This window comes from Hipposideros armiger, unplaced genomic scaffold (genome assembly GCF_001890085.2).
Source record: "Hipposideros armiger isolate ML-2016 unplaced genomic scaffold, ASM189008v1 scaffold_1155, whole genome shotgun sequence".
Classification (NCBI taxonomy): domain Eukaryota; kingdom Metazoa; phylum Chordata; class Mammalia; order Chiroptera; family Hipposideridae; genus Hipposideros; species Hipposideros armiger.
The window spans coordinates 149,632-177,160 of NW_017732505.1; the positions used below are offsets into that span (position 1 = coordinate 149,632).

A 27,529-nucleotide genomic window follows, 5' to 3' on the forward strand; every position below is an offset into this window, starting at 1 on the left:
TTTCTTTCTATTCCTGGTGAGTATCTGCATATGTTTGTATCTGTAATTTTGTGTGTTTCTGTTACTGTGTCCGAATTTCAGTGTCTGTACTTGTGACCAGGTGTGCCCGAGTATGTCCATTAATTCATGTGTCTGTTAATTTAGGGGGTGGGTGCCTTTGTGAACCCTGTGTCTATGTGCCTATTCCTTACTAAGGGTTTCAGAGAGTCTGCATTTCCTTGCTTGCATGTCTTTTTGTCTATGCATATGTTCATTTATACCCTCTTTAGTGAGGGGAGAACTCCTAAACCACACCAAACCCTTCTTTTTATGGGAAACTGAGTTGCCAGGGAAAGGGACCACATGACTGCTGAGAGGAGGCAAGAAGAGACAGAAGCATGACTACAAAGTTTAATGTGATCTGAGCCCCTCTGGAGGCACCAGAGTCTACACTCTGTACAGGGGGCATGAGGGACTGGCTCAGGGGGGCAGCATGGCCCAAAAGGCGGAAGATTGTCCCCTGCGGAAAGGAGGCATCCCTAATGCATTGCACAGGCTTGAGGGGGCACACCCCCACATGAGGAGAGGAGGAAGCAGAGGTGGCTAAGAAGGAGAGGGTCACACAGAAGAATACTGCAATATAAAGTTAGAACCTTGGAATTGTACCTTGGAATTCTAGACCTGTAGACCTTCAGAATCTTACAGTTGAATGTTGAAGCTACACTGTCTAGAATCTTAAGATTTAGAACTGTGGATTCTTGGACCTTTACCCCAAATTCCAGCAAGTCAGAATACAGCATAGAACCTAAAGGTGTACAACATTAGAAATGATTAGAACTTTGGTATCTAGTTAGTCACAACTAGCTGTAGAGTTTTATACCTTAGATAGATCTTAGAGGTTCCAGAATCTTGGACCAATAGAATCTAGAGGGCCTTGGAACATGGAACAAAACAACATTGGAATCTTACAGTTTAATAATCTAGAATCTTGAAACATATATCTCGAATCTTAGACACAGAGAATCTAGGTTCTTAGACTAAGTCTTAGTCACATCTTAGAACATTAGGCCTTAGAACCTCCACCTGTAGATTCTTAGAACTTTTTGAATTGCAGATTCTAGAATCATAGACCTTTAAGATCCAGAATCTCTTAACAAGAGCTTTGAGGATCATAAAGCCTTCGAGTCTATAATTGACCATCACTAGAATTTTAGAACTTGAGAAGGTAAAATCTTGAAGACTTGTGATCTAGTCTTACAGCCAGGGCATTTACACTCTTAAGAGGCTTAGAACATCAAATTTTAGATTAGGCCTTAAAAACCTACATGTTTAGAATTGTAGAATTCTAGAATCTAGAATCTTATATCCTAGGGAAAATAAAATCTAGAATCATAATGTCTTAGATCCTAGACCTAGAATCTTAGAACTCTGGAACCTAAAAACTTGTGGGGTTTATCAAGAATCTTAAAACCAGAAAAATCTAGAGCCATCGAATCTCAGAGCTTTGGAATATAGGCCTTAGAACTACCATATCTAGAACCTCAACACTTTTGAATTAGAGACTTTGGAATTTCAGGTTCTTAGAACCAAAGACTCATAGCATCTTTAAAACCTAGAACCTTTGAATCTAGACTCTTTGAACCTTAGAATCCAGAATCTTGGAATGTTAGACCTAGGAAGACCCTTAGGGATTGCAGTCCAACCCCTTCCTTTTACACATTGGGACACTAAGAAAAGGGAAAGGATCTGTGTGGGATGGAAGTGGAATAGATAGGAAGAGAGGGCTGCAGTTGAGGGTAAGGTGTGGAATGGGAAAGTAGTGGGAGTCCCCCAGTGGCAGTGCCTAGCTTGTGTCCTGAGAGGGAGTCCCATGGGGAGGGTTGTTTCAGGCTCCATCCTCCTGCCCTGGGAGTGCTGGGGAGCCCCTGTCAGCAGGCAGGGTGGGGCCAGGGGCTGTAGAAGGACAGAGGACATAGCGTCCAGCAGGATGGACCTCAGCCGCGGTGAGGCAGCTGCAGGAATCCTTAGGATCAGGTTGGGTTGGAGGGTCAGCTCCTCCGGCAGCTCCAAGTGGTTCAGCCTGGCTCCCGCCCTCATCCATGTTGACATAGAGGATTTCGTCAGGTTCCTGAGCAGGGGGCAGGGCCTTCAGCGTGTTCTCCAGATCTTCCCGCAGCTCTGCAAAAGTTGGCCGGTCCTGGGGGTTTAGCTCCCAGCACCGGGACATCAGGGCATACCTAGGACAGGAAAGTGAAGGGTGGGAGATTGAGCAGGGGCTTTGAAGGGGAGCATTCTGGGAGTTTGGGGGAAATTTAGGACACTCACGGGACTGGGGGCATTTTATGGACTGGGGGGAACTATAGCAGTTTGGAGGCATCTCTGGGAATTGGGGGATTCTCAAGAGTTTCTGAGGGATTCCTGGGACACTCAGGAGCTGGAAGAGGTCTTGGGAAACCTCTCTGGGTATGGGTTGATGTTCTAGTGAGGGTTTGCTAGAGCAGAGCTTTTCAGTATTCCCCCCCCCCAAAAGACTCTGGTATCAAAGCCTTACAAGCTGTTGGTTTAAAATATATGCTCAAATTCTTTGACACTTGTCCCTTCAAAAGATGGAGTCTAATTTCCTCCCCGAGTATGGGCTAGACTTAGTAACTCGATTCTGACTCAACCGCTGTGACTGTGTATGTAGCTTCTGAGACTAGCCTGTATAAAAGGCACTGTGGCTTCCTCCTTCTCTTTCTCTTGGAATGCTCACCTGTGGAAGGCCAGTCTCCATGTTGTGAGGAAGCTCAAGCAGCACTATGGTGGGGTCCACATAGCAAGCAACTGAGGCCTCCTGTCACAGCCATGCAAGTAAACTACCTTGAAAGCGATCTAGTCCCAATCTTCAGATGGCTGCAGCCCTACCTTGACTGTAACCTCATTAGAAACCCTGATTCAGAATCACCCTCCTAAGCTGTTATTCAGGAACTATGTGAGGCAATAAATGCTTGTTTTAAGCTACTGGATTTGGGAGTATAGATAACTAACACACCAGCTATGCAGCCTTTGGCAAGCGATTTACCCTCCCTTTTTTTTTTTTTTTCCCCCTAGCCGAGCCATCCTGCCACCTGTTGGCAGCTCAGCGGCAACTCAGCTCGGGCTGGACTCGAACCGCTGTTGCTCAGAGCTCAAACTCTTGAGCGAGCTCTTAACCAACTGAGCCACTTACCCTCTCTTTTGGGCCTCAGTTTCCTCATCTGCAAATAGGAATAATAATGGTGCCAACCTACCTCATATGGCCATGGTAAAGACCAAATGAGTTAATACATGCAAAGCACCTAAAACAGTTCCTTCTGGTAAGTTCTGTAGAAACGTTAGCTGTTATTTTTACTCCCCTCAGCTCTTAGAGCACCCAAGGGGGACCTAGGGAATCTGCAGCCCCTGGCTGCCTCCTCCTGACTCAAGCAACATCTTCTCTTCACCACCCAAGTGCTGGATAAATATTCTGCTATTCTGGGTGCCAAGAGATGACAAAGTTTCACAAGCACTGTCCTGAAGGAGCCTGAGAACATCTCAGAGGAGACCTGAAAGTTTGGAGAAGCTCAACGTAACAACCCGAAGGGTTTTGCAGATGGTCCTGGGTTTTGAAGGGGAAGTGTGGGTGCTCAGGAGTCTGGGATGGGTTAGAATTCTTTAGGAGTGGGAGTCTCAGAGGCAGGGTCCCCAGGTAAGGTTGTGCAGTTGTTTACTGCCCACGGATACCTGGCCAAGGGAGCTGATCCAGCCTGCAGTCCATGTACGAGGCAAAGGAGTAAAGGGTATCTTTTGCTAATTGACATCTTGTGGGCTAGCAGTGGTACTGTAGAGTGATGGTGAGGCGGCCCCCGTGGCCTCCTCAATAGTTTGAGGGATTTTGTTCAGGTTTGAGAGGGTCCTGGATATGTCAGGGCCCTGTGGGGTGCTCAGGACTTTGGAGTGTAATCTGGGATTGGGTGGGGGTGGGGTCCTCAGGGTCCTCACAGTCCATCCAGACAGTCCACAGGCTGCTTCAGGCGGTTCCCCTGGCGCAGGTAGTCGTAAATCTCGCTGTTCTCCACTCCGGGATATGGGGTTTGGCCCCGTGTGGCAATCTCCCACATCGTCACTCCGAAGGACCACTGTTGGAGTGGGGGCAGAGGGGAGAGAATTAGAGGGTCTCTCCTGCACAAAGACACCCCCAACACACAGGTTCATGGGTACACCCACATTTAAGTGCACATGTGTACATAGCTATATTTGTGGGCGCATGGCAGCTATTCACAGAACCTTTTCAGCACAGGTACACACTCAGAGGTAACTTTTGTACACACACAGACATGCTCGCCCATGTGCACATTTACACATACAGTCTCATGTGTCACCCTCTACACTCTGTCCTCACATCCCATGTAGAATCTGCCACCGCACACATGGGCCTGTACATATCCCAGCACGTCCACACCACCGTTCAGTCACCCACCACACGCCTAGACATGGTTAGCGAGGCCCCTGCGCGCCCGGGTGCAGTGTGAGATGATTAGGCCACACCCTCCCGCGGTTCCCCACTCCTGTTAGGGGGACACATACCACATCACTTTTGCTGGTGTAGACACGGTCAGCCAGGCTCTCGATGGCAATCCACTTGACTGGCATCTTGGCGATGCGTCCCTGGCGGTAGTAGTCCCCATTGTAGATCTTCTTGGAGAGCCCAAAGTCCGCCACACACACGGACATGTTCTCGTTCAGCCTGCCCAGATTGGGGAGAGGAAGAGGGTCACGGCTTCGGCCCCCTCCACAGGAAGCCTGCCCTCACTCTCAGACACATCTCCAGCTCCGGCTCCGGCTGTCCCGCTTGGTGGTAGGGATCCGTTTCCCTTCCTTGCCCCAGGTCCGGAGGGAGCTGTGTTACTTCTTGTTTCCTCCATATAATGAGGGCAGGACAAAGGGCTACTGAGGGCTTTCCCAGCTCTGGCTTTTTGCCAGATTCTAAGGTCCTTCCTAGGCTCCTTAGTTTTGATTCTCTGATTGAAAAACAAAACTGTTTTTCTTGAAGTAGACTATATATACAGAAACATGCACAAATCTTCAGGGAGCAGCTCACTGAATTTTCACAAACACACCCATGGACCCGGCACCTGCATCAAGATGTTTCTTGAACACTGTGGGACACCCAACAAGAAAAAGAACAAACTACCGATGCACACACAACATGGACTAACCTAAAAAGCGTCACGCTGAGCAAAAGCAGCTGAACATAAAGGAGTACAAAGTGCGTGATTCCATTTGTATGACGTTTAAGAACAGATGACAGAAGCTGATGCGACAGAAGTCCAGAAGAGTGGTTATCCCTTGTGTCCCCTGAGAAGGGCAATAGTGAGCCGGCCTGGGCCCGGAAATGTTCTTTATGTTGACCCAGTGGTGGTTGTTTACATTTGTCTATAGATATGTAAACATTCATTGAGCTGCACACATAAGATGTGCACACTTTAGTGTATGCAAAATATACATCCATTTTTTTTGGAAAAAGGAAACTCAATTCATTGCAAACAGCTCAATTGTGTATATCAAATTTGTTTTAAGTGTGAAAAAGGAAGAAACACATCACAAGTCCTCCTTTCCTGTAACCTCCATGATCTTTATTTACCACAGGGTAACCATGATCTTTATTTCTAAAAGCATGATTACTTTTGCTTGTTTTTGTGCTTTACAGAAATAGAAGATTCCCTGATTCTTGCGTCTGAGTTTCTGGGATTCAATTTTTTAAAAAATTGATGATTTCTAGCCAGGGTGATGGGCTTGGGCAATGACCAATCATATAAGGCTTTGGAGGCCCCTGATAGGCCAGGATTTAGTCTTTAACTGCTGGGTCCTGGGGAGGTCCAGAGGATCATGGCAGGGGACAGAGAGGGCTGATGCAGGCATCTAGGCTGCTGGCTCTGGAGCACATGGGAGTCTTGGGGTGGTGGCCAGTTACTTACCAGCTTGGTAAGGAAGTCTTTCAATATTTTAACAAAAAAACAATAGAAGCATAACAATTGGTTTCCACTCTGATTTTCAGTGTCATTGTTACATTGGCGGCTTGACTAGAATCGGCCCAAATTACAGAAATAAAGGAATTTCCATTTTGACTGAGTCTATTCAAACCTTTAGATCTACTTGCCCATTATCAGGAAATACAGGGAACAGAGGAAAAAGGCAAATGCCACCGCAAGGAAACAGATACATCTTATATACAGGACATCCTACAAGACAACTGGTCTGGTCTCTTCCAAAAGAATACGCCACTGGGGTGGCCGGTTAGCTCAGTTGGTTAGAGCACATTGCTCATAACACCAAGTTTGTCGGTTCAATCCCCACATGGGCCACTGAGCTGCACCCTCCACAGCTAGATTGAAACAACTACTTGACTTGGAGCTGATGGGTTCTGGAAAAACACACTGTTCCCCAATTTAAAAAAAAAGAAAGAAAAAAAGAACATGCCCTAAAAATACAAGAAGGTGGTTGCGGGGAGACTATTCCAGGTTAATAGAGACCAAGGGGTATAACAATTAAATGCAATATGGGGACCTTGACTAAATTCTGGTTCAGGGAATAAAATATCCCTAAAAAACATGTTGGGGCCGGCCGAGTGGCGCATTGGTTAAGAGTTGGCTTGGGATGCCAGCTCTGAGCAGCAGGGCCCAGGTTTGGATTCCATATGAGGGCTAGTGACGCTGTGCCCTCTACAGCTAAGATGGTGAACAACAGTTCGATCTGGAGCTGGGCTGCCGTGAGTTGCTGGCAACGGCCTAGGCTGCAGTGGGATGGCGATGGGCTGCCATAAGCTACCATGAGTAGCTGGCAGCCAAGCATGAGCCACCAGCAGCTGCCGTGAGCTGCCGTGAGCCGCCGTGAGCGGCTGTCCAATGGCAGGCAAGCAATTGCCTCACCCAGGAAGAACGCAATGATAATACCAACATGGGCCAGTGAAGCGATGTACTCCACAACTAGACTGAAGAACAAAAGGACAGCAACTTGTCTGTTCCCCTCCCCCAATTTCCCAATAAAATCTTAAAAAAAAAAACATTTGGAGGGTAATTGGAGGAATTTGAATATGGATTGAATATTAGGTTATATTACCGAATTACTGTTAATCATTTTCTTAGGTGTGATAACAGAATTATGATTATTTGGGCATAAGTCCTTATTCTTAGGAGATACCTACTAAAGATTTAGGGGTGAAGTGTCACGATCTTGGCAACTTACTTTCAAATTGTTGAGGGGAAAGAGAGAAAGACAAAGAAGGGAGGAGAAATGTGGTAAAACCTCAACAAGGAGGGTATATGGGTGTTAGTTGTACAGTTCTTTCAACTTTTCGGTAGGATTGGAATTTTTGAAAATAAAAAGTTGGGAGAATAAATACATGTTCACAATCCCAAGGGTTGTGAACATTTATACTTCGTTTAGAAGATTCTTTGGTCTCCAACTCCCATTTGTATGAGTCCAACATTGTAATGAGACTAATATTCTAAACCTGTGTTTTCACACACACACACACACACACACACACACACACACACACACACACACCCATCTTCACCATAGCCCAGGTTCTGACATATTTTCTGCTTGCCCTTGGGTGGAGTGGTTTGATCTTCTATTCCAATGTGGCTCCTCCCCAAGGGGAGCCACAGGCAAGACTCAGCATGGAGGCAGACAGAGATAAGACTTAAATGTCACACCCTCATCAGTTGCCTCTGCCCTTTTGCTTACCTCATGCTGCCCACTGAGCCCACCCTCTTGACACTTCTCTCTCCATATCCAAATACTGCTTTAGAATCTCAGTTCAGGGCCATCTCCTCCAGGAAGTCTTCCCCATACCCCTTGCTGACCTCTCTATCCCAGTCCTGAGTTCTGAAGTAAGGGGGCATTCCCTGGAAGGTTCAACACTCACATACAGTTCCTGGCAGCCAGGTCCCGATGTATGAATCTCTTGGTACTCAGATACTCCATGCCACTGGCAATGTCTGCCATGAACTTCACCAGCATCTGAGTGGGCAGGAACTGGGGGGCCAAGGCAGGAGGGAATAGAGGTCAGCAGAGTCCCAGAGATCCATCCCTCCTCCCTTCCTCCTCCCCTTTCTGAGTGTGCCTAGCTCTGCCCTGCAGTGCTTTTCCATGGGACTAATAATTAAACCCAACCCCTTTCCAACAAGGTCCTATATAACCCCTCCTCTCCAATTTGATCTCCTACTGTTCTTGCCCTTGACATGCACTCCAGCCAGGGGCTTCCTTTCTGGTCTTCAAATAACCATGTTTGTTCCCACTTCTGAGCCTTTGCCCATGTTGTTCCCTCTGCCAGGACTGTTTCCTCCCAGACCTCCCTACCTCCTGCCAGGTAGCTCCTCATTCAAGGTCACCGTCTTGTCCATCCAAACTAATTGCCTGGCCGCCTATCATTCATCCTACTTTATTTCCTCACTAGCATTCAGGTTATCTTACTTATTTATTTAACTTGTTTATTGTCTGGTCCTCCCACTGGCAGAGCTCTATGAGAGCAAGTTCTTGGTCACTATGGTTTTCCCAGTGGCTGAGCAGCGCTGGGAAATTAGTAGGTGCTCAGTTAATGCTTGTAGACTAGATGATTAAATGCCTCTCACCACTGGCTGGTCCCCGAGCCGAGAATAGAGAAGGAAGCTGTGTAGGTCTCCATGTTTCATGAAAGGCAAGATGACCACAGGTGCCGGGAAGCCCTCACGTTCGGAACCCTGGAAACAGACACCTGAGCCCCCCAGGCAGCCCTATCACTCCAGTTGGACAGAAGGGGAAGCCAACCCTTCTCCTTGCTCTGTCTTTCCCTCACCATCAAATCTGGGCTCCAAATTGTTGTGGGGGTGGCAAGTACCAAGCTTCAGAGAAGCCATTTCTAGCACTGTTCCCAGCGATGTTTCCCCAGCCCTCCTGGGGACCTCAGCTATTTCTGGGAAAGGTCAGAGGTCACATTCCAAGCTGAGGGAGAGAAGGAGGGGGTAGCTCGCTGACTCTGAGGGAGGGGGGAACAGGGAGCCTGGAGATTTGATCTTTCCAGCGCCAGAGGGAGGGGTTATCACAGTTCTGTAGACCCCCAAATCTGCCCTCCCTCACCGATGAGCCTCATGACATTGGGGTGGTCGAATTCCTTCATGCAGACAGCTTCACTCAGGAAATCCTCCAGTTCAGACCTTGTGCAGATGGCAACTTGGGGGCAAGAGGAAGGTGGGTAAGAAGGAGGGTAGAGGAGAGGTGGGGAGGGAGGACTCCCCCTCCCCCTCCCCTCCTCTCCCTTCTCCTCCTCCTCCTCCTCCTCCTCCTCCATCTTCAAAAGTGATTAATAAGTGCCAGGTGCTGTACTCAGCACTCTACATATATTAACTCATTTAATCCTCTTAGGTGCTAAAGATGTTTTAAAGATGGGGAAACCAAGCCACAAAATGACTAAGGAACCTGCCTGAGGGCACACACAGCTTGCAAGTGGAATAGGCAGAATTCAAAGCCAGGCAGTCTGGGTCCCTGTGCCCTGCTAGGCTGTGTCCCAGCACATTTCCGACAGCCCTGGGGATCCATATGATTATCCCCGTTTTACAGCTCAGAACACTGGCTCATAGAGGCAAAGTGACTTGCTCAAGGCTGCGCAGCTGGGATTCAAACCCAGGTCGAGAACATAGTCTGGTACATAGGAGGTGCTCAATAATGAATGAATGAGTGAGTGATGACTCCATAACCCAAGATTTTAGCCCTTGTGATTCCGAAAGAATCATTCCTCTTTTCTCTCCAGCCTCAGCCTGACCCCCTATGCTTCTTCCCTGAGTGGAAAGGACTTCCTGTCCTGGATTTCCTGTGCTGTGTGACCCTTGACTGGCTCCCACCTTCTCTGATGATGTAAATAATATAGTCACAGTTCACATTAACTGCATGTTCTACGTGTACTATGTGACATCCCCAGCGTTAAGTGCTCTGCCTCACAACACCCTAGGAAGTGGGGACATTATGATCCTTTTTTCCACATGAGGAACGGGAGGCTCAGAGAGGGATAATAACTTGCCTGAGATCACACAACTGATAAATGATGAAGGCAGGTGTACCTCATTCCAGATCTTTCCTGCTCTGCTATGGATCGCAGGGGGCTGGCCCCTGAAAACTACCTTTCCCAGGCTCCCTTTCCTACTGGCTTCCTGTTGGAGTTTGCCAATGGGAAGCACTGATGGGAGATTGGCGGGTGGGCAGGAGGAGGGGAAAAGCCACGGTATTTCCCCCTTTCTATTTCTGCTTCCAGTATTTCCTTGGCAGTGGCTGTGTCTCCTTTGTGTTTCAAACTCCCACAAGGTTACCTCTAACTCTGTGATTCCCAAATCGCTGGCTATGGGCTCTGGTAACACCACTTCCTCCCTCTGCCTTCAGGCCTAGATGTGGCTGCCTCACTGCTTCCAGGTGTTCCTTTAGTTCTTCCTATATCTTTGTAGTAATCTCCCCATGTTAAATTCTTTCTGTTGAAGTATCAGGCATGGACTCTGTTTCCTGTCTGGAAACACTGAGGTTCTGTGGTAGGGCTAACTTGCCGTTAACTTTTCTGTTCTTCTGCCTCCTTAGGGGCATAAGGAAGGGGCTTGGGGCTAGGGGATGGGGTTCCACATGTGTACACAGAGACAGGAGTCCCGCATGTGTGCACATGCATGCATAGACTCACTCTTCATCGTTTTCACAGCCACCTTGAGGATGGAGTCATCTTGGTTGAGCTGGCCCTCCACCACAGCTCCAAACTCCCCTACGGAGGACCAGAGGGAGATGTGGACATCAGGGGAACCCTGATGGGGGAAGGGACTGCATTTCTTATGGTTGGGTGGAGGTGTGGACGTGAAGGACTTCATGGTTCAGGGGGATGTGTGTGTGTGCTGGGGAGACTCACCTTCTCCCAGGGTCTTCCCCAGGGCCACCTTATGCCGGTCTACCATCACATCCCGTAGCTTCTCCTTGAGCTCTTCGCTGATGCCTAAGCTGTTTACTGCATGGGGGGTAGGGGTGAACAGAGCTATAGAGCTGGGCTGACATTCAAGCGACACTTGCCATAGAGTTATACCCATTGTGAAAATATTGAAATACTATTACATTCATTCAATAATAGCTACTGCCCTAAGCACCCTCCTACCTCTGCCCTAGCTCCTCCTCTAGACTCCCTGAACCTTTCCCCAGAGCAGCAGCTAAAGGGTTAGAGCTCGGCACACAATCTTGCACCAGTGAGCATCCTGATTTGTCAACATCCTGCCATACAAGTTGTTAAAAATATTTCTTAACTTTTTCTTGAAGTATAATCTGCACAAATCATAAGTGAGTGGCTCAATGAATTTTCACAAACCCAGTACACCAGTATAATTAGTCCCCAGATCAAGAAGAGACCATTACCTGCCCTCTCAGGGGTGTCCACCTTCCTGACCTCTCTTACCACATTTTAGCCTTCTCTGTTTGGGGATGTTTAAACATAGAATCCCATATTATGTTCTCTTTTGTGCCTGGCTTCTATCACTCAACACGATGTCTATGAGACAATTGTCATATAGTTGTTATGTATTGTAATTTATTCATTTTCATTGCTGTATAGAAACAGCTCTCAAACTTATTGGCCTCAGGACTCCTTTACATTCTTAAAATTATGGAGGACTGTAAAAACTTTTCATTTATGTGGGTTATGTATATCAATATTTTCTGTTTTCAAAACTAAAATGAATAGATTTTTAAAACACAAGAAGACACAAGCTTATGTTCCATCAACCAACAGTGATGACTTCATCATACATTAGGAAGCTTCTGAAAAACTCCATGGAATGGTTTTGAGAGAATGCGAGTGCAAAAGAGCAAAAAGCATCTTGGTATTATTATGAAAATAGTTTTGACCTCATGGACCCCCTGCAAAGGCTTCGGGGACCCCCCAGGGACTGGATCACACTTTGAGAATTGCTGCTGCGTGCTATTCCATTAGATCAGTGTGACCTCCTCATTTCCTTTTCCTTCTCCTTTTAAATAAATGTCTTTCCCAGCCCCTTCCAATATCTCCCTAGGGCCTGGCAGCCTTCTCACTGTGGGCTAAGAAGAGACCTAACGCTGTCCCTTTTCTGGATTTAAATTTACCCAACTGGAAAGATGAAGAAATTTGACTGGGTGGCCTCCTTAGCTGGGACCCTCCATAATTCTAGAGTCCTCTAACAGAAAGCCTATAGTTCTAAGATGCTATGATTTTCAAGATCCTAAAGATCTCTAAAGTACTGAGCCTATAAATTTTTAGGCCAAGATCTAGTCTACCTCTCTAACATTCTATAATTCCAAGAGGCAGTTAAAAAGATGGATTTCAGAGAGAAACTGCCTGGGTTCGAATCCTAGCTCTTCAACTGGCAAGTTGTATGGCTTGAACAAATTACTTAACCACTCTATGCCAGAGTGCCCCTCATCTGTGAAGTGGGGGGTGGATAACGTACTAACTTAAATTAAGTGACATGTGTAGAGCACTTAGAAGAGTGCCTGTCACATAGAAGTTCTAGGATTGGCTGTCATTATCAACATCATAAGCATCTCATCGCCATAATTTTCTTCACTGTCAACATCATCATCTTTATCATCATCGTCATCATCAACATCATCATCATCATCACATTGTTCTAAGATCCTATGGCGCTGAGGTTTTGTCTTCTAAGATTTACTGTGTCTAGAAGTCTATTATTCTAAGGTTCTGTGTGGTTCCACAATTCTGTTGTTCTTAGGGTCTGTGGTTCTAACGCCTTAGCATTCCAAGGCCTTCAGAAACTTTGGGTTCACGCATCTACAGAAGCCTAAATCTCTACACTCAGTATTCCAAAATCAGGGTGGGAGGCTTTGAGGTTTACTTACAGGTGGCTTCAGTGGTCCGGCGACTGTAGGACTTGCGAACACGGTACCTGACCACCAGCTCGCCCCTCTCCACTGTTGGTTCAAACACTTCTCTGGGGGAAATGGGGAGGAGGTGAGGGCAGGGCAGAACCCTGTGGAACACTCTCTTTCCACTAGCAATGAAAGCGAGCACCATCCCAACCCCAAGCCCTGTCTGCCCTCTCCTCCAACGTTTGTTGAACATGCCATGGACTACCTCCTGCCTCCCATTCATCCCCCGGACCCTTGCCCTCACTCCAGTACTTAGAAATCTCTCCTCCTGCACTAGCCTCCTCATGGTCTCCCCATCTTTGGCCTCTCCATCCCAGTCCACATTAGCCTCCCTACCCACGGAGTTCCAACTCACCCGTAACGAGTCTCCTTCTTCCTCCGGTGGACGAGGAACAGGGTCAAGATGAAGACACAGGCAGCAGCCACAACGGCTCCCAGCAGTACATACCACCAGGGCCATGAGAAGGCAGGGGCTGGGGGTTCACTCACTGTCAGGGGCACAGGGGACAGGTCATGGCTGACGCCCTGGTCCAGCTCCTTGGGACCCAAGGGGGTGAGGTTGGAGGGAGGCAGATGTGGACATATTGGATGAGGCCTGTTAAGTGCATTCACATATGTGGGGAGACTGGGCTGAGCTGGGCAGGGCATGCAAAGAATGTGATATGGCCAAGCATTTAAAGTTAGAAGGTGAACCTGGTAGGATGGGTGAGGTGAGTTAAGAGTGGGATGGACTCTTGAGGAGTGTGTGATGAGTGTGGGATGGGAGTGAGAGGCTCATGCAGAATGGGTTATGAGTATGCAAGGAGGGATGGATAACCATAGGATGGATGTGAGAACATCTCAAGTAGTATAGGAGTGTGTGATATATGTGATGATTGTACAAGGAGGGAGAACTTGGGTGTGAAAAAACATGTAAGTAGGGGAGAGAATGCATGCAGTATAGCACGAGGCACGCATGATGAAAATCCAAGGACCGTGAGGCTCCTGGGACAAATGACCAAGGAGTATTTTTGAAGAGTGTGTGATGATATGGAAAGGTTTTCATAAAGCAGAGAATGAGAGTGAAATAAATGTGCAAAGGGGTGTGATGTGAAGAGGAGTGTGTACAGAGTGTCGGTGTGGGAGGAGTTGGGGACATGTAAGTGAGGAGTATTCATGGAGTTTTAGATAACAAAGAGTGAGCAATGATTTGTAAGGATTAATTTTGGTATGAGGAGAGTGTGCAACGAGAATGTAAAAGATGTGGGAAAGGCAGATGAGGAGCAGGAGATGAATGGAAACAGTGTGCAAAAAGGGTGGAGTGGGTGTGTGAGGAATGGAGAACGGATATGTGCTGAGTGTCAGGAGTTTGGTGGGTGTGCGTGCAGAGAGAGTGGGATTGGCTAAGGGCGAGGGAGTAATGTGTAAGGAGTGTTAGGTGAGCATGCAGGGAGAGTTGTAGAGTGTGGAATAGTGTGGACTGAAAGTTTTTCAGTGTTTGCAAATGTGGGATGGATGGTGAGTGTGTAAAAAGTGGGATTTGTGAATGAGAAGAGTGGGCGTGCATTGGGTTTGGGAGGCATGTATGAGGAATAACGGATTATTACGGGATGAACATGAAAGTAGGGTGGGTTAGTGTGGAAAGGGTATGCAAAGAAATGCAGGAAGGCATGTGAGGAATATTTAAGGATAATAGAATGAGTTACAAGAGGTGTGGACTGCAATAGTGCTAGGAGGGTACAATGGGCATAGGAGGAAGGTTTGAGACTTGTTGAGAAATATTTGAGAGGGATGAATGTGAAAGGGATAAATCATCTGTTGTCCGTCCGTCCATCCATCCATCCATCCATCCATCCATCCATCCATCCATCCATCTATCCATCCATCTGCCGTTCACTAAGTATCTATAGGGTGCTGGACTATTGCAGGCACCTCCATCAAGGACCTCACAAACTCAACTAGAGGATTAGAGTGATGAGTTTGAGATACATGAAAGGGATGTTCAGAGAGTATGTGTGTGGTGATGGGGTCCTCACTGGATGTTGAGGGAAGGGAGGGAGGAAGGGGCTGCGAAAGCCCTTACCCAGCTGGTGCACTGGCTGTCTTTGCCCTGTGAGGAGAAGAGACAGAGGGAGGACATGCTCAGGGACCGCAAGTCTGGTGTGACGCGAGTGTGGGAGTGAGGCTCTCAGAAAGGTTCCAGAGAAGGAACAGAGCCTAGGTTGGGGTAACAGTGACAGTTGCAGGGGGCAAGTCGGGGGCATCTGGGAGAGACAAGGTCCTTGTGAGTAGGTTGAAGGGGGCTGAGCGTGACTTTGGAGTTACCTGGGTGCCAGGGCTCCAGGGGCACAGGGAGGCTCCAGGGTCCATCCCCAGAGGCAGTGTAGGCTGCCACACGCACCGTCAGGTTGGGCACAGTCCTGTCCCCCCGCAGCTCCAGGGTCACCTCTTGTTTTAGCCCTATGTCCATTAGTACCTAAGACATTCAGATGTGGCATCAGGGTAGAGCCCCAAGCCTTTAACTCATAAGCCTTCACCCTGACCTCAACTCCCCATATTTTTCAAAGCCCTCTCCTCATCTCCAGGCCCTCCTCCCCTACCTCTTCCTACCCTTCATTCTCATCCCCCCTCCTTTTGTCTCCTCACCCCACCCCTGTGCCCACTAAGACAAGGCTGTCTCATTCACTGCCATGACCTCAAGTCCTAGCACAGTGCGTGGCGCTCAGTACTTTTGTTGAAGAGCCGAGTTCTTATCTTTTCACCCTCTTCTCTCCATCCCCTTCTAATTCCCACCCTCTTTCTCACCCATCTCTCCACTCTTAGGGGGGCTGTTCACTCAGGACCTTGGTGCAAATTAGGCAAAGGCACCCCTTCCGCAAGATGCTATACAACTATCTGCTGCAAAATCGTCATAGTAAGTATACAAGTCTACAGAACCATTTTTTACAATGATTCATAAATAGCCATTCCTTAACCGTCTCCGGGACCCCTTTAACCTCCCCACAATGTGCTCTCCTAGGTAGTGCAATCATGTACTCCCCAACCTGCACAACTGTCCTTGTCTGCCCTGTCATCTTCTCCTCCACACCTCTCTCTTCCCCAGCTCCTCCATCCTGCCCCATCTGGCAGCACTCACCTCGGGGGTGTCCTGGCCTCGATAGGCCAGCCGGTACCCTAACAGGGTGCCCTGCAGGGGTGCCACTGGCTCCTGCCAACGTACGAGGGCTTGGCTCCCATTCTGCATGGCGCTAACATTTGCAGGGGGACCCAGGGGCACTGGAGAATAGGGAAGAGGTGAAGCTGGCACCCCCACCTCTTCCTGACCCCCCTCCCCCATTCCCAGGAAGTGGGGACAGTGTGCAAAGGGCACGTGTGTGGGCAACTCGTGCAGGCCTCCCAAGAGCGGAAGCATAGGGATGAGGTCCAGGAGAGATGCCAGTGGGCTGTGCTAAGGAGTGGGGGACTGGATGGGAAGCAGAGGAGGCCACATGGGGTAAATGGGTGAGAGAAGATGCTGGTAGTGGCCCTGATGCGAGCAACGTTCAGCAGGGCAGAGGGCAACATCTCCCCCCCACCAGCTCCTTCTTACCTCCCTCCGGCGTTTCCACAGGAAGCCAGTGGGTCCAGGATGAGGGGCCCTGGCTACTGGCACACGCCACCCGGATGTGATAAGGGGTGTGAGGACGGAGGCTGCCCAGCCGAAGTTGGTGAGGGGGAACAGATGCTTGCAAGGTGAGAGGCTCCTCTGGGGGGTCTGGCTCTCCCAGCCTGATGCCCACCCCATCATCTGACAGTACGGCCTGGGGAGAGGAAAGGGGCACGAAGAAAATGGCCACACAATTACACGAGGCAGTCACACAATGCTCGATGGTGGTGGTCCTAGTATGATTACACAACTTTGCAAGGATGTGTGTGTGTGTGCCCGTGCATGCGTGTGTGTCTTAGCTTCATGCTAGTGCCACATGGGTACCTGCACTTGCAAAGCAAGGAAACCACCCAGCTGCACGATGTGGCTCTGCCATCACTTGCAATAGCCACCTCTGGCAAGATACTCCCTTTCTGAGCCTCAGTTTCCTCATCTGTAAAATGGGGGTAACAACAATGGGTCCCTACTTCAATTTATCCAATTGACTGAATTGAAGCTTCTAAGCATTTAGAAGAGTGCCTATATGTATTGAGTGTCATTATTAGTATTTTTTTTGTGTGTGTGTGTTTGTATGTGTGTGTGTGTGTGGTTGTCTGGCAACACATGTACAACTCCGCACACCTGCACTACGGCACAGGCTGGCACACCCACCTGGTCCCCAGGAACAGCACAGTCAAGATGGCAGGGCCACAGCTGGAAAATACATCTGTGCAGCATGTAAAATGGCTTGCACATTGCATCAACAGCTAATATTTCTTGAGTGCTAACTATGTACCAAGCATCCCGTTAAGCCCATTCCTGGATGAACTCATTGACTTCTTACCACCAATTTCTTTTTTCATTTCCATTTTACAAATGAGGAAACAGAGAGGTTCAGCCATTTGCCCAAAGTCACACAGCCACCACATGGGGAGACGATACCACCCTAAGGCCTGGGGAAAAGGAGGGCAGATGGTGGGTAACCATGCCTGCTCTCTAACCCACATGACTGATGGGAAGAGGAACCTCTGCTGGGACAAAGGGGACAAGGATGAAGACCGTCAGCCTCCCTATGCTCACTTCCACTTCCACTTCTCTTTTTCCTGGGATGCCTGTGACCCTCCTCCTATTCGAACCTTTCAGCCCAGCTCATGCACAGCAGGAAGTGAGACCTGCAAAGGGAAGAGGGCATACTTCTGCTTTCCTGTGGATGCTGGATGGGTGTGGGGTGGGGGTACACTGACGCCTGACCCCGCATTTGAGGTCTCCCAAATCAGCCCAGCCTTTGGGGTTGAATTGGTTTCATCCTTTTTAGTCACTGGGGAGGGCTTGTCACTTCCCCTCCCTGGGCCTCAGTTTCTTACCTTGAAAATGGGAAGATTAATAGCCACTACTTCCTAGGGTTAAAATGACAAGTGAATGGGGTTGTGTTCAGGGCATGAAATTATATAAGAAAGACAGCTCCTGTTTTTTGTTTTTTTGGTTTTTTTTTAGCTGAGCCATCCTGCTACCTGTTGGCAGCTCAGCGGCTGCTCAGCTCGGGCTGGACTCGAACCGCTGTTGCTCAGAGCTCAAATTCTTGAACGAGCTCTTAACCAACTGAGCCACTCGGCCGGCCCTTATTTCACTTAGCATGACGCCCTCAAGGTCCATCCATGTTGTCATAAGTGGAAGAACTTCTTTTTTATGGCTGAATAANGGCTGCTCAGCTCGGGCTGGACTCGAACCGCTGTTGCTCAGAGCTCAAACTCTTGAGCGAGCTCTTAACCAACTGAGCCACTCAGCCGGCCCCAACTGGACAGCTCCTGTTTAATCAAGCACAGTCTCTAAGGGGGTAAGGAGTACCCTTTGGGTCTGGTGAGCCAATGGTTTGAATCCCACCTCTGCTACTTCCAGGCTGTGACCTTGGTCAAGTTGTTTAACTACTATGAGCCTTAGTTTCTTCATCTTGACACTGGGTGTAAACATAGACTGTACTTCACAAACACACAAGGAGGTGTGCGTAAAGCCTTAACACAAGGCCCAACACACAGTTGACACTCAATAAAAGTTGGCCATTATTAATTATTGTCATCCCCCATCATGGGCACTATCCCACCCTCACTCCAACTTCCAAATAGCAGAGAACTTCAAGCCAGAGCTGGACCACGTATTGCGAGAACTGTGTGTGTTTGCTTTTCTTACTCGAGAGGAGGAGCAACTTAGGTGCAGAAGATTGGGTCTGGCCCATCTCAGCTGTCAGGTAGTTTCAGCAAAAATTACCTTCTCTGTCTGGCCCCGAGCTAGGCAATAATGAGGACTCTGTGGTGACTGAGACAGCTTGGGTCTGCCCTCCCAGGGCTCACATTCCAGTGGGGAGACAGACTCCCCCCCCCCACCCGAGACAATGACAACCCAGCGTGGTCAGGGCTGGGGTGGGAGAAGCACAGGGCTGGGCGTGTCTAGTGGTGACAGAGATGGCTCTGTGCCCTGCGATCTCAGGGTTCCCATTCTATCTGGAGTCAATATCACCAACACTAAAAAACCCCAAAATTATAAAAACTAATAGTTTATTACATGTTTCCTATGTTTCAGATACTATCTTAAGTTTGTAACTTGCATGTATTCACTGAATTCTTATAAGAAGCCTATCAGGTAGGTATTAACATTATGCCCATTTTATAGATAAGAGAACTGAGGCCCAGAGAGGTTAAGTCACCTGCGTAAGCTCATGCGGTTAGCAGCTGGTGGAGCCAGGATTTGAACCTAGGATAGCTGGCTTAACACTCCGTGGGGCGCAACTGATCTCAGATTCATTGCACGCAAAGATGCCGCTATGAAATACGTCTTTACTGTACTAAGTCACAAACACGACTGGTGATAGGTTATAGCAGAGGGGGAAGATATGGAAGCGATGAGTCATGATACTTAACTGTTAGATATTTGAAAATTTGTGTGCAATGAATCTGTGAGATCAGTTGTGCCCCATGGAGCGTTAAACCAAGGCTCTACTGTCTCTTAACACCAACGGAGGGCCGGCCAAGTGGCTCAGTTGGTTAAGAGCTAGCTCAAGAGTTTGAGCTCTGAGCAACAGCAGTTCAAGTCCAGCCCGAGCTGAGCAGCCACTGAGCTGCCAACAGGTAGCAGGATGGCTCAGCTAAAAAAACCCCAAAAAACCCCCAAAAAACACCAATGGCTGGTTTCCCAGAGAGCGGCTGGGAGCTTGTGGGAGTGGGTGGAAAGGGAGCTGAGATTGAGGTGAGCAAAGTCTGAGTCTCACCTGCAGGGTGCAGTGCGTCAGGGGGTAGATGCCGCTCAGACCTGGGGTCCAAGCCACCTCCAGCTCCGTGGGCCGACTGGAAACCAAGTGGAGCTCACGGGGCCGCTGGGGGAGCACTGTGGAGATGATGGGAGGGACTGACTTGGGGGACCTTTACCCAAAGTTCCCCACCCTGCCCTCTCCCCAGCCCTGACCTTTGATCCAAGCCCCACATTCTCTGACACCCAGCTTCCCAGCTCCCCTTCCTGTCACCTGTGACAGTGGCCGTGCGGGATGTGGTGATTCCCTTGGCGTTATGGGCTTCGCAGGAGAAAGAAGACGTCTTGTTCAGGCCTGGGGAGTCAAAGGAGGGAGCGACCCAGTATCAGAGAGGGGAAGGAGGGGTTCCTAGGCCACTCCCTGCCATGCCCTGCATGACAGGGTCAATCCAGCTCACAGGGGCACCTGCTCGGAGGGAGAGTGTGGGAAGGGGAGGTGATGCATTGGGAACACGGGCCTGCATCCCAAACACAAGGACAGACCTGGGGCCTGAGCCCTAACACCCCACCACATAGGCACACATACATGCAGGCACACACATGCACAGATAGAGACCCACATACACATGCGCACACATAGACATGGACTCACACACAGAAACACATACTCATACACACTGGCACACAGGCACACACCTATACACACTTATGCATAGATAGAGACACACATACATACTCATACATACCCACAGACACACTTAGAAACACAGTCACAGACCATGACACACATACTCATACATATACACATAGACACACACAGATACACAATTATACAAAGGCACACACACACAGAAACACATATACACAGAGATATAGAGCACACATACCAATATACAATTACACACATGGACACACACAGAAACACACACTCACACACAGAAACACACTTATCGCTAGACACATGGACACATACACAGACATACACACTCACACAGCTGTACAGACACAGACACGCATAGAGGCACATACACTGAACAGACACTTAAGAAACAGGCCCTCATGGGTGAGTGTAAATACAGTATAGAGGTATTTATTCATTTATAAGCTCGGCTGCTACCAACCCCACACTCCTCACCCACTCGGCCACTCCGTCACTCTACTCGGCTCCAGCCACACGGCCTCCTGGTGATTCTTGAAACCATACATCAAGCATGTGTTTACACTCCTCTTCCCTCTGCTTGGAACGGTCTTTCCACAGACGTCCACATGGTTCACACCCCACTCCTTCACATTTGTTACTCAGATCCCACCTTCTCAGTCACTCAGTCCCTGAACACCTTGTTGAAAATTGGAACCTCCCTCCATATGAGCCTATTTCCTGTTTTACTTTTCCTCTTTGGCTCTTCTCATCACAGTATACTTAACACATGATTTGTGTAGCTTGTTCATCGGCTGTCAACTCCACCAGCATGTCAGCTCCAGGAGGGCAGGGATTTCTGTCTGTCTTATCCCCTGCTGTATCCCTTGGTCCTAAGATGGCCCGGCACGCAGTAGGTGCTCCACAAATGTTTGTTGAATGAGTGAATGAATTTATGTGTATACATTTGTGTACTTATGAGTGTTTCTGGTTGTGTTTGGGGGTGGATTACCTACTTCCCCTCCTCCCTGTGGTGATGGTGGAAACACAGGCAGACAGACAGACAGATAGACACACACACATACACATACAGAGACAAACATAAGAAGCACAGAAACACAGATACACAACACACATAGCTACACAATATATAATACATAGATGCGCGCGCACACACACAGCCTGGGTGACCTGATGAAAGGAGGACCACGTCTTAAGCACGTGTGACTGCAGTTCTGTGCTTGTCTGTATTTCTATGCCGGTGTGTTTGCGGACCGTGAGTGGCTGTGGATGTTGGGTGCTTGCATATGCCTTTGTGCTTGTTCTGCGCGTGTGTGCCTGTGTTCCCACCACCACCGTCTACCCGCAGACACAAAGTTTCCTATTCTTAGTCAGCAGAGGGAGTGGAAGAAGGGAAAGTCGGCAGAGGCCGGAAGGGGGTGGGCAGAGAAGGTCCTCAGCTCCTCTGCCCAGGCGCCAGTTCCCAGCCAAGGTCAGGTGCCCGCCCGCAACCCCCGCTGCCTGGAGGAGGGCTAGGACAGCCCCGGGCAGGCCGACAGCCCGCGGGGGCAGGGAACCTGGATCTTGTCCAGCCACCTGGCACGTGGGGACCCATCAGGGTCACTGCGCGGGAGCGCACAGAGGAGCCTTGGACAGGAGGGGGGTTCTGGAGCCCGGTCCTGTTCCGACCGCAGCATTCCTGCCCCCGCATAAGTGAGTCACTAGGAGCCCCCCTTTCCCGTGCACTTCCAGCTGGCCTTGTAGGGCACGGCACAGGATTCCCCTTCCCAGGCCCCAGCACCTTGAGGGAGAGGGAAAGCAGGGACAAAGGGGTCTGGGACCCCTCCCCTCCAGCAGGCTCTCCCTTCACGACTGGAGCAGATGCGCTTTCCAGATGTACTGTCCGGCTCAGCTCCCCTCTGCTTCTGCTCCTCCCCCCACCCTGTACTTTTTCCGAGGGAATGAGAGGGATGGAAGGAGAGATGGGGCATGTACTGAGTCAGACTGAGGGACAGACACACACAAACGGATGAAATTCCTTGACACAGCTCCCCCCCACCCCCCCTAACACACACGATGAATCACACTTAACACACAGTGATCGTTATTGGCACAAAAGCAGAAAACGCAGCACTTGCTAAGCTACTTGCAGGGCTGATGCTGTTACAAACACGCAGTGACAAATACACACTCAGTGACTTACATGTATACACACAGGGGCTGACATTGACCCATATACACGAAGAGACACAAACATAAACATACAATCAAGTGTGCATACATTGACTACAAACACCTAGCAAGACAATACACACCTAGGCTGCAGCTGACAGACACACAAACCTCCCTGCATATTGAGATGTATGGACAAACAGATACACACCATGACCCGAAGAAGTTAATGTGGACTTGCTCACACACAAACAGCCAAGCCTTCAAAACACAGCTGGACACACTCAGGGTGCTTCAGACACATTCACCAAGATGCCGACTGATACAAAAGCACACGCAGGGCTGCGGCAGACACACAAGCGTGGAGACGCTGCCATGTGCACACAGGTGGCACAGACACACATCTACACACTGGCTGCTAAAAACCCCATGTTCATCCACCAAGAGGCCACTGGTGCCAGGCTGGCACACAGGGAGAGCAGACAGAAGCAGACGGGTGCTGTTACTACCTGCTGTGAATTACACACACACACACACACACACACACACACACACACAGACACACACACACAAACACACACTGGCAGCCCTGAAAAACTTACAGAGACATACTATAAAGACCCAAGCACACAGTGGTACAGATACCCAAGCTGACAGAAACATACCTAACGACACACACACACACACACACACACACACACACACACAAACAAGCCACCACAGAAACTGACCCTGTCTAAGACACACCCTCATACAAAGAGGTTGATGCTAACAGAAGACACTGAGACACACATCGAGAGGGATATGGATACACACACAGATTCCACCCCTCCACACACACACACTAAGACAGCTTCAACACACAGTGGTACCTATGATTCCCCCCCCACCCCAGTTCTCCTTCTTCCTGGGATGGTGTGGGGGAACCAGCCCCCTCGCCCACCCCCACTCCAGGGTCCTACCAGGCTGACTCAGGACCCAAAGCCAGGGGCCTGAGTCACCCTTCTGGGGGCTGGCATGCTCACCACCGCTTCCTTGCACACTCAGGGCCCCTGGAATGCTGGGAATGTGGGCACCTCCCTCCACCCCAGGAGACCCTCAGTCAGAAGTCCCCTCCGCATTCCAAGAAGATGGAGGAACAGGTTGGGGGTGACGGAAGCTGATTCCCTTTGGAGTCCAGCCATCTCCTTCTGATTGACTGAGCCTCCCTCTTCTGTGTCCCTTTCTCTCCTTCCTTAGTGAGGGGGAACCCCCAGCACTTCTCTGACCTCTGTGTGACCCCAAGCTAGGTCCTGCCTCATCTGTGCAGTGTGGAAGGGGATGGCCACCCTGAGGCTGAAGGGGGTGGTTTTCTCCTGTCACTCAGACATTCCTGTCCTGTCTCTTCATCTTGGGTTACCCCTGTGGTCTGTCCCCTCTTGTGTCTCTGGTTTTCTCTCAATGTAACTGTTGTTCTCGGTCTCCCAACTTCTCCCTGCTCTTGCTTCGGGCTCTGTCCCCCCAGTGGGGTCTTTCCGTGACAGAGGTAGACAGGTTGAGGGAGATGGAAGAAGACAGGAGGGCACGTTTGATTCCGGTGCCCTGCTTAGGGTCAAGGGCTGACGAAGGACCATTAGACCCACACACACTTTGGGCCATGGAACAGCTCAGAGGAAACCCAGGACAAAGAATTCTATTCAGAGAGAGGCTGGGGTAAATGGAGAAAGAGCAGAGACACAGAGAAACCGAGAGAGATGAAGAACAAAGACAGAAAGAGATGGAGAAAGCATACAGAGAAAAGTGAGGAGATAACAGGGGCAGAGATGCAGCGACAGACTCAGAGACAAGGAGAGGCACAGGGACAGAGACAGACAGAGGACAGAGGGACATACAGACACACAGAGGCATGAATGGCTCCCTTGCTCCCCACTTCCATCCTACCCAGGCCTCTACACTGACCTGGCCACATCCCCAGACTCACCTGAAACACGCAGTATGTGCTGAGGTCCATGGCCCATGGCCGGAGCCAGGGGGACAGCATCCTGGAGCCAGAGTAAGTCCACGGGCTCTGGGGGTCCCTGTGCCTGGCAGCTCAGGTTAAAGGGGGTGTTGGCGGCCACAGTCCTGTCCTCAGGCTCCTCCAGGAAGTAGGGCAAGCCTGGGTGGGGGTCGGAGGTAGAGGCTGTGATTCCTCTGAGCCCCACAGGTGTCTGTCTCACTGTTAAGCTCTATGTCTGTCCCCTCAAACTTCTGCCCCCAGGACACACGATCCCAATACCTGACTTGCCCCCACCGCTGTTGGACCCCAGGATATCTGATCCCTTCATGTCTGTTTTTCAGAATGTCTGACTTCTAATCCCATTTCACCAATGAGGAAGGGAGGCCCCTGGGGGTGCGGGAGAGGGTTGTCTTGCCTCTGACTTCTTATTTGATTCCAGAATGTTCTACCTCAACCATGGCTGACCCCAGGACATCCAACAACCCCCAAGATGTCTTCTTCCCTGGGACATATAGTCCCATCCAGCCTTGCCCCTCTAACCCCCCAAGATCTCTGACATTCCTAAGCTGAATGTTCCCAGGGGACACGCTGAATCCTCCAGCACCCTCTGGCCTCTCAGGATTCCTGATCTCCCATGACCTCTGAACCCAGGGCTCACCCTCCAGCCCCACAAAGCCAGGCTTGGACACAAAGGTCTTTCCTCCCAGGACCACCGCACACTGGTACCATCCCGTGTCCGAGAGCTGCAGGGATGAGATTCTGACAGGGACAAAGGAGGGACAGAGGGGTTCGGGTTAGAACCGGACACTGGGAGGGGGGGTCATCAAAACTGAAAGAAGGGAATCTAGACTGGAAACTCATGAGAGCTAAGAAGTGGGCACTATTATTAACTCATTTTACAGAAGAAGAAAGCGAAACCCAGGGTTACGTCACATGCTCAAAGCCACACAACTATTGAGTAGCCAAGCTGGGGTTCTAAATCAGGTGGAACTCCTGCAGGTGACTTTTCACCCACCATATGATGGAGATAGGGGCACAGGGGTCAAGAGGGACATAGAGTCATGACTTGTCAGGGAGAGACTGGTCACCTGAGTTGGCTGATCACTTTCCAGTCAACGTCTCCATCTTCGTCCAGGGGCACCTGGATCTGGGTGTTGTCCACCAGCTCTAGGACCTGTCCATCCCGAAGCCAGGTCACCTCAGGGGGCTCCTCGTGAATCAGGAGCTCACACTGAAGGGCCCCCATGAGTCCCCGGGCACCAGTGATGTTCCCTGGGCTCCCTACAAAGGGGTCCACCTCAGCCTGTGAGCCTGCAGGGAGATGGGGAAGAGTCAGCTTAGGAGCCCCCACTTCCCTCCACCTTCTCAGTTCCAGCCCTCCTGGCCTGCCTAAGGATGCCAGGACCCTGCCAGGCCTTTAGGGCCACATAGTTGTAGAATGACCTCAGCGGGGGGGTGGAGGGCGGAGGCTCTGAGGGGAAGATGGGAGCCTTCCCAGGAGACTGGGGTCCGGCCTCCATCCTTGTCCGGCCTCCATCCCTCATCGTTGGGAAGTAGGCCTGGGATCTGGCAGCCTCCCACGCCCCAGGCTGCCTTCAGGGCCAGCCCTTGCCACCCCCACCCGACCCCCCGCCCTCTTTTAGGGTCTCTAGAGACTTGACAAATCAGGCTGGTGAATGGTGGGGGAAGAAAAGGGAGAGAGAGAGAGAGAGAGACACGTGCACTGTGAGTCAGAGACAGAGAAGAACAGAGACCCGGAGAGAGCGGGAATGAGAGCTGAAGAGACACCCCAGAGGGGAAAAAAACGGGGGGAGAGACACACAAAGGGGAACAGACAGAGACACTGAGAGAGACATCTAGAGAATGGGGAGAGATAAAGACAGAGACAGGGAGACAGAGAGAGACAGGAAGGTCCACAGAGATGGCAGAGCTGGAGCCAGAGTAGACACCCCACCCCAGAGATGGAGCAGACGGACAGACAAACAGTGGTGGGGCAGCGACAAGTGTGGGGTGACTGTGCCAGGGTTTTCCTTAGGGCTCTCAAGCCCTCCTCACCCCACTGTCTGACTGAGTGCGCCTTTCTGGAACATTCCTTCCCGAGCAACCCCCATCTCAGACTCTCCCCCCCAGAGCCCCCCATTCAAGTGCAGCCCCCACCCCTGCCCTCAGCTTCTCCTGGGTGTCTGTCTCTCTGTGTGTCCATCTCGTCCCTTCTCCGACCCTCCTAGTTTCTCTTTCTTGTCCCTCTGTCCCGCCAAGAGCCCCTTTCTGTCCCCTGGTCTCTCTGGGTTTGTCTGTGTCTCCGTTTCCCTCTCTGTTGTCTGAAGGAATTTCCCCGAGCCAGTGCAGGACTCACCTGCCGTCCACCCTCCTCCTCTCCCTTCTGCCTCAGCCCCTCCAAGGGTGGCCCTCCCCCGCAAGTGCCCATCACTCACCCTTGGGGGCCACGCACCCCCAGCAGCACAACGCCAACCACAGGGCCGGCGGGACCCTGCCCATCCTCCGGGCACCGCGCTCGCTCGTGGCTTCTCTGCCAAACTTTCCTCAGAAGTTGCTGGGCACACCGTGGGGGAGGGGGCAGGGCCGGGCTGTCCCCGGCCCTCCCCCCAGCTCCAGGCTCCCCGGATTTGGCACTGTCCAACTGGCCAGGCAGGGACGCCTCCCCGGCTCCTCTTGGTGGCTGACTTTCCTGCTCCTCGGCCTCTTCTTTGCCTCCCAGATCTCGCCAAACCTTTTCCACCCCCGCCTGTGGCTCCCCCTGCCTCCGCCCACCGGGCCTGGAGCCCAGGGGACACCTGGACTTTGAGGGGTTAACTTTTAGAGAAGAGGACCAGCCCGGTCTTAAAGGGGCCCTGAAGGGAGGCTGAGGAAGGAAAAGGGCCCTGGTGGCTGCGCCCCTAAGTCTGGGCCAGCTGGGCCAGCGAGGCTGGGAGGCTGTGTGTCTCTCCACCCGGCTCTGGGCGCTGTCCCTCTGGGCTCTCTTGGTGTCCGGTAAACATTCCTC

General features: G+C 50.4%; 1 protein-coding gene across 3 annotated transcripts; it reads right to left on the bottom strand.

Moving 5' to 3' along the window:
• Window positions 1–376: 376 nt before the first annotated feature.
• On the bottom strand, window positions 377–27,529 carry AXL (AXL receptor tyrosine kinase). 3 transcript variants are annotated; one of them, XM_019632652.1, is made up of 20 exons: window positions 26,961–27,527; window positions 25,614–25,836; window positions 25,184–25,284; window positions 24,508–24,684; window positions 20,013–20,093; window positions 19,761–19,876; window positions 16,466–16,676; window positions 16,013–16,152; window positions 15,202–15,352; window positions 14,960–14,986; window positions 13,253–13,385; window positions 12,868–12,959; window positions 10,898–10,993; window positions 10,679–10,756; window positions 9,100–9,192; window positions 8,616–8,737; window positions 7,910–8,019; window positions 4,564–4,723; window positions 3,979–4,115; window positions 377–2,216 (listed from the first exon to the last, which is right to left on the bottom strand). In XM_019632652.1, exons 1-20 carry the CDS (start codon window positions 27,022–27,024, stop codon window positions 1,865–1,867), a joined length of 2,664 nt encoding a protein of 887 aa, XP_019488197.1. In that variant the 5' UTR covers window positions 27,025–27,527; the 3' UTR covers window positions 377–1,864. The 3 variants fall into 3 exon arrangements, with proteins under 3 accessions (XP_019488197.1, XP_019488198.1, XP_019488199.1); XM_019632653.1 differs by lacking the exon at window positions 14,960–14,986; XM_019632654.1 differs by lacking the exons at window positions 10,679–10,756; window positions 10,898–10,993 and having other exon boundaries at window positions 26,961–27,529.